At 56.5% G+C, this 7,157-nt stretch overlaps 3 protein-coding genes across 3 annotated transcripts; all 3 read left to right on the forward strand.

Moving 5' to 3' along the window:
- Positions 1-252: 252 nt before the first annotated feature.
- On the forward strand, positions 253-1,167 carry DQ04_04831030 (Pre-mRNA-processing factor 17; the record flags this gene model as incomplete). Its single annotated transcript, XM_009313822.1, has 1 exon — positions 253-1,167. The coding sequence occupies one exon, from the start codon at positions 253-255 to the stop codon at positions 1,165-1,167; it is 915 nt and encodes a 304-aa protein (XP_009312097.1).
- Positions 1,168-1,715: 548 nt separating this feature from the next.
- On the forward strand, positions 1,716-3,158 carry DQ04_04831040 (CCR4-NOT transcription complex subunit 3; the record flags this gene model as incomplete). The annotated part of the gene is made up of 1 exon (XM_009313823.1): positions 1,716-3,158. One exon carries the CDS (start codon positions 1,716-1,718, stop codon positions 3,156-3,158), a length of 1,443 nt encoding a protein of 480 aa, XP_009312098.1.
- Positions 3,159-5,124: 1,966 nt separating this feature from the next.
- DQ04_04831050 (hypothetical protein) lies at positions 5,125-7,122 on the forward strand (the record flags this gene model as incomplete). The annotated part of the gene is made up of 1 exon (XM_009313824.1): positions 5,125-7,122. The coding sequence occupies one exon, from the start codon at positions 5,125-5,127 to the stop codon at positions 7,120-7,122; it is 1,998 nt and encodes a 665-aa protein (XP_009312099.1).
- Between the last annotated feature and the right edge of the window lie 35 nt (positions 7,123-7,157).

Here is a 7,157-nt window from a genome sequence, read left to right on the forward strand (position 1 = left end):
CAGCAGCAGCAGCAGCAGAATGAGAAAGCCTCACAGAAACGGCCGCGAAGCGTCGCCCCTGTCCCTTCCGAGGAGGCACTCGCCAAGAAGGAACAACAAGGGAGCGCGGAGGCTGCGTCATCCTCGTCGTCCTTCGCCCCTTACGCACAGTTTGAGACCTCATTTGCACGCACGGACTACTTGGGGCGTTCCTTCCTGCAGCCACCGCCGTCGCTGCAGCCGCGCACTCAGGAATGTCACCCGCCGCGGCAAATGAAGGGAAGTTGGGGCAAACACGCGGCTGGTATTCAGCAGCTGCGGTGGGTGCCGCCGATGGGGCACCTGCTCTTTGCTGCAGACCTCAAGGGCGAGGTGCGGCTCTACGAGGCCATGGCGTCACGCCGGTGCATCGCCAACTTCATGGCCCACACGCAGCCGGTGAAGTCGCTGGAGGTGACTCCCGATGCGGCCACCATGTCGACCGGCTCCGTTGACGGCACCGTCGCGATGTGGGACGTGGAGCTCGGCGTGTGCCGCGGCGTGCTGACGAACGCGGAGGGGCTGCCGTGCGTGCAGCACCTGCACCACCCGTTCGACGCGTCGTCGCTTGTTCTCGCAGCGCTTGACCGAAAGGTGGTGCTGTACGACGTGCGTGCGAGCCAGAGCAAGTACCAACGCGAGTACACCGGGCACATGGGCACCATCTTTAACCTCACGCTGCTGTGCGGCGGGCGGAAGCTGCTCACAACAGCGGAGGACAAAACGCTGCGCACGTGGGACTTCCGCGTGCCGGTGCAGATCAAGCAGATCGCGGATGTCTCGATGCACGCCATCACGCATGTGGTGCGGCACCCGACGGAGGACATGCTGGTTGCACAGTCACTCAACAACCAGGCGCTTGTGTTCGCCGACGGCGGAGGTGGGCAGGTGCGACTGCTGCGCCACCGCGTGTTCGGCGGGCACACCATCTCCGGCACGCGCTGCCAACTCGCCTTCAGTCCCGACGGGCGCTACTTGTCGAGCGGCGACATCCACGGCAAGCTGTTCATCTGGTCGTGGGCAACGGCAGAGCTGGTGCGCTCCTTCGCCGCGCACACGCAGATGCTCACGTCGCACCGCTGGCACCCGGTGGAGCCCTCGCGCATCGTCACATCCGCGTGGGACGGAACAATTAAGAACTGGAGTTGAGGACAAGGAGAGAGAGGGGGAGAGAAACAAAGGGAGACGGTGTCTGTGTGTGTGACGGCTGAATGATGACCGCACGTTTCCCAGGCGGCAGGAGGGTGGTGCCTGCACTGTGGGGAGAAGATGCCCGCACGCAGCGTTGCGTGTCGCTCTCCCGTGCTGTTGTTGTTGTTTTTTTTTTCTTGCTTTTGCGCTCGTATCCTTTCTCTCTCTCTCTCTCTCTCTCTTCGTCTCTCTGTCTGCCTGTGTGTCTGTGCGTGGGTCCCACCAAAGGAAAAGATAGCCGGGACGAGAAGGCGACAGTGAGGGGTCAACTGCGATTCACTCTTTCGCCCGCTCGCCGGCCCACACAAACACAAACACACACAGACTACTAACACACAAGCAGACCGAGAACGGAAGCCATACTTGCACGCACACACACACACACACACACACAGAGAGAGAGAGAGAGCCGGTAATAACAACAAGCACAGAGGGAAAGGAACGAGACTTGGAAATAAACTACACAGCTACACAGAAAGACGCCTACATACACACAGGACGAGAGTATGGCGAATAGCAAAAAAGTGCAGCAGGAAATTGACCGCCAGCTGCGGAACACGCAGGATGGCATTGAAAGCTACGAGGAGCTCTACGACAAGTTCCTCAAGGCCGGTACGCAGTCGCAGAAGGAGCGATTTGAGGGCGAACTCAAGAAGAAGATAAAGAAGCTGCAGCGCTTTCGCGATGGCATCAAGGCGCTCATCGTGAGCCCTGAGGTGAAGGACACGAAGATGCTGGAGTCCTACCAGAAGGTGATTGAGGAAAAGATGGAGGTCTTCAAGATGTGTGAGCGCGAGACGAAGACCAAAGCCTTCAGTAAGGAGGGCCTCGCCGCCAACTCGCCCAACGAGACGCCCCAGGCCCACAGCGAGGCGTGGTTGAAGTCCGCCATGGACGACGCGCGGAAGCAGATCGAGATCATTGAATACGATGTGGAACGCAACACGCGTGGTCACCACGGGCGCGGTAAGAACGCGCAGTCTGCCGAGGCCGTGCGGCTGCAAAGGCTGAAATTCCACTTAGGCAAGCTTGAACAGCTGCTGAAGCTCGTGACGAATGGCGACGCCGATCTAGACGAGGTGGACGCCATTGAGGGGCAGGTGCAGAGGCTGCTGCAGAACGACGGGGGTATCGACGACCTCGATGTTGACGAAGACGAGAGGCTCTACATGATGTTTGACCTTGACGACGTCACTGAAAAGCGACGGAGTGGGGTGGATGAGGACAACAGCATCTCTGCCGCGGCCCTGCAAAAGGGACGGGCGGCAAGCCCTACAACGATGGCAAAGCCGACCACGCAGTCTAACACTACGTCTATCACTTCTACTACTACCACCACCGCTGCCATCGCCACGCCTGGGAAGAAGGTAACACCGTCCTCTGCCGCATCTGCCAGTGTTGGAAAGGCGGAGTTGCCGCGGCGGCAGGGCACCTCGCAGTCGAGCCCCACTGCGATGTCCCCCGTACCAGCTACAATGACCAAGTCGGCTTCGAGTAGAGATGCACCGATGGAGGCGTGGGATGAGAATGCCGCGCTGCTGGACGACGAGATGGACAAGGCCAATGCAGACACATTTGGCGATGACGCGATGGAGATGGCGGGCACCGGCTCTTTAGCGGAGATGGCGAAGGCGACTGGCAGCCTCCCGCCTATGGGCGACTGGGAAAAGGGTCGCCCCGCGAGTCTCGTCTCGCCGCCGTCTGCCACTGCTGGCAAAGCACAGGTAGCAGAGCAGTCATCACCACAACAACAACCAGCAGCAGCTACTACTACTACTACTACTACTACTNACAGCTACAGCAGCAACCTGCAGCGACAGCAGCAGCGTCGTCGACGCCGCCTCAGCGCAGCACAGAGAGTAAGCACCACGTTAGTGCCACTTCATCCGCCACCAACCATGCCCCGGCCGCCACCGCCACTACCACAACCACGTATGATAAGGCCATGATGCTGCAGCTCGTCGATATGTCATTAGCGAATCTGCCGCACACGCAGGACGTTGACCGGCAGCGTCCCTTCGAGCCGTCGAATCCGACGACGTGCCCGTCGTACTACCCGCAGCAGGTGCTCCCCGCGCTGGCGTCGCCGGATATCTACCGCGAGTTTGACTTGGAGACACTCTTCTTCATCTTCTACTACCACCAGAACACGTACCAGCAGTACTACGCGGCGAAGCAAATCAAGGCGCAATCATTCCGCTACCATACACAGCTCAACACGTGGTTCCAGCGCAACGGTCGGCTGAAGGAGTCACAGGAGGGCGGCGAGCGGGGGTCTTTTATCTTCTTCAACTACGAAGACACGTGGCGGATTGAAGAGAAGGAGGACTTCACGTTTAACTATCAGTACCTAGAGGACGAGCTGCGCTGAGACGCAGTTTTCTGATCATTTCTCTATCTATCTACCCAGCCCTGCCATCAATTCAAGGAAGCAACACATACATATATATACATATATATATATATATATATATATCACTCTCTTTTGTTCCCTTTTGTTTCTGTGTTGTGTGCTTGGGGTTTCTGAATGACGCTCGCGTTTTCTTTCCGCTTGTGGGTTTCTTTTTTGGCTGTTGGCTTGGTCCTCTTCTGTTGTGTGCCAATATTTTCTCATTTCGACTGATTTGTGTCACCCAGTCGCCAGCGGAGACGTGCGGAGCGGGGGGGGCTGCTGCTGCTGCTGCTGGCGTGGTCAGGGGTGAACTGATGTTGATAAAGAGGAGGAGGAGGAGGAGGGAGAGAGCAGGAAAGAAAAAAGAAAACGAAAAGAGTGTGCACGGAAAAAAGGGACATGCGTAAAGTAAGCAGTAGTAGCGGCTGGAAGAACGAATGGAATGCAAGGAAAAAAAAAGAGGGGAATGAGGGCGATGAGTAAATTGTTGTGGTTGTCATTATCATTGCTTGAGTGTGGACACGATGAGGAGGCGGCCTGTGCAGGGCACGTTACTCCATTCATCCATCACTACTCCCTCTGCGTCTCTGCCGCTGCTGCTGTTGTGGTTTGTTGTTGCCGCTGGCTGCAACAATGGGAGGGGTTGGGGGGGTAACACTCCTGTGTGCGGGCCGCTGGGCATACACATAGATATGTATATATATATATATGTATTCTCTCGCTCTTCTCTCTCTCTCTCTCTCTCTGTGTGTGTGTGTGTGTGTGTCTCCGCCACCGCGGCCCACAACACCAACTACAACGGGTGGCCCAAAGGAACCGAAGGCCAACCAAATATAAAAAAAACAAACGAATTCTTCAAGGAAAGAGAAATAGGGATAGGAAAGGGAAACAAAGGTACGACGCCAAACGAAAGAAGAGAGGAAAAAAAAAAGACTTCTGCAAAGGATATATAATCCAAGCTCTTTTGTCAGATTTTTTTTCTCTCTCTCTCTCTCTCTGTGTGTGTAAGTGTGTTCTCCCTTGTCCTTTCGAACTATCTTCCCGAGGTTGATCCGTTGTGGGTCCTGCGCACTGTCGGCTGCCCGGCTCTCTCACCGCTCCCCCTTTTGTGGTGCTCGCGGAGAGGAACGGGGGCAGGCGGGCAACGGCAACTCGAGGACTGCGGCGGCGTCAGGCGGGACGCGAGCAAGTGGCACACACAAACACACACGAAGAGGCGCATATACGCAGACGCACACACAGAGAGACGTAAAGAGCAGGTGTCAGTTGGGCTGCAGCAAAAGAAGACGGTGAAGAAGTTTTCATTTAAGCTTTTTTCTCCCGGCCTTTGCTCTGGCTGACTGGGGAAACAACGACAAAAACAAAACAAAGAGAAGAAACAAGATATACGCATTCCAACAAACAAACAAACAAAAAGAGCCACAAAAACAAACAAGGAATAAACAAAAGAATCGAGAGCGCAGTGCCACTGCTACAAAAAAAAAAACACAAACCTCTGAAGCGAAAAGGAGGGTCATAAGAAAATGATGCCAACAACTTCTGGTGAAAACGGCAGGAGGCCGGTGCAGGCAACGATGGTAAGGAACGGTGGAAGCAACTGCAGTGGCGCACCCGCCTGGGAGGGATTGCTGGGGCGCGGCTCCCCAAGGATGGATGCTCCCAACGCGGCAGCAGCAGCAGCAGCAGCATCATCCACTCCTATACGGAGTACGCCAGCAGCAATGCCGCAGATGCGATCTCCCAGTGTGACTACGCACCAGCCATACCGCAGTGTGCCACTCTCCATGTTCGATGTGGAGTCAGAGCTAGAGGGGTATGCGGGGATCAACACAGAGAACCTTGTCACGGTCAAACCTTCTTATAAGACAGGCATCCAACGAACGTCCGGTCCAAATGCGACGGGAGTCTCAGCGTTGCTGACGCGCCGTTCCTCCCAGCGTTCGCCCATTGCCGCCCTCGACAGCGGGGAGGCACATGTGGGGCACATTGGTGGTCTTTGCAGTGGCGGTGTGGCGGCTTCAGCAGCACCCACACAGGGTGCAGTGAACAGCAGTAGTATGCCATTTGCTGGTCCTCCAGCGGCCCGCATCGTTCCTGGGCGTGCGGGGCTAGACAGTAAGCGAATGGTGAGCATTGATCAAGCGGAGTACTACGGCAGTGATGATGGGCACTTTACTTGCGACACGTACCGATGTCCGGTTGCCCTACGCCTTGTTGAGACGGAGGAGAAGCATCTGTACTACAGCGGCGTGGAGCTTCCCCAGTTGGAACTTAATTTGGGCGATACCCAGGAGCGTTCGCGACGTCTGCATCAGCGACGGCGTCAGGTACAGTACGGCAAGGAGACAGTCGGTTATACCAACTATCTTCGCGCTGTGCCACATCGCGGTGACCGGGAGTTCCGCAATCCAATGCATCCCATGACACCGCGTCCTGAATTCAACTGTAGCAAGCGAACATTCGACAGATTCCTCAATCTGTGGCGGCGCCAACTACATCTCTGGGACAAATACAACCCTGATGACCTTGAACCGCAGTACACGCGGATAGGGATTCCCACTTTGCGACGTCTAGGTTTGGAGTTACCTTCAAACACACCCGATCGTCACCCGAGCGGGGGGCTTTCATTCACGCCAATAGCCACACAAAGCATCACCTCGGCATGCACACCCGTAGTGCCCCGCCCCGCAAGGCGAGAGCCATCCGCATCTGCTGCACCGTACCAGCGACTGTTGGGACAGCAGCCAAACGGCGTCGGTGGGGTAGGTACGGCTTCCAACGCTATTGGCGTTCCACCCTTTCCCCGCCCGTCAAGCGGCTTTGGGGGTGGAAGTTGGTCCACTACCAATACACCACATACGCCGTATCACGGAAGTACGCACTCGAACGGCAGTTACCAGCCACCTTTGCTCTCAGTCCTGGCGCAGCCGATGATATTCTCTCCGCACTGGGCTGAATCATCCCGCCAGAGCTCTCCGAATCCTCATGGTGGTCAGCGCGGTAGCGGTTACGCCCTCAACTCTGTAGGAGGAACAGCAACAGCACCACTCCCGCCACAACAACTACCGGGTGGCGGTGTACCACCAGGCAGGCCGGCCTCCGGCAACGCCGGGTACATGGAATCTGGCGGTGGCTACTACAGCAATTACAACGGTTTCAACAATAATNACAACAACTACCGGGTGGCGGTGTACCACCAGGCAGGCCGGCCTCCGGCAACGCCGGGTACATGGAATCTGGCGGTGGCTACTACAGCAATTACAACGGTTTCAACAATAATGTGGGTTATGCCTACCACAGCCAAACCTCTCCGTACCACGGTCCCCGTTACACGCCGCAAACGACGCCAAACTCATACTACCGCTACCACAGCGGCGGTGGTATGGGTGGTGGTGCACCGGGTGGAAGTGGCGGCAACGCGACAGCCTCGTCGCCCTTGTGCGTCGGCCAGGAAGCATGGGGAAATCCGCCGAGACAACCGTACCAATGAGATGGGAATGGTTCGGGCTGCGTGTTATTAAGACAATGATATATATATATATATATATATATATAT

Source organism: Trypanosoma grayi (assembly GCF_000691245.1).
Source record: "Trypanosoma grayi strain ANR4 Tgr_483_V1, whole genome shotgun sequence".
Classification (NCBI taxonomy): domain Eukaryota; phylum Euglenozoa; class Kinetoplastea; order Trypanosomatida; family Trypanosomatidae; genus Trypanosoma; species Trypanosoma grayi.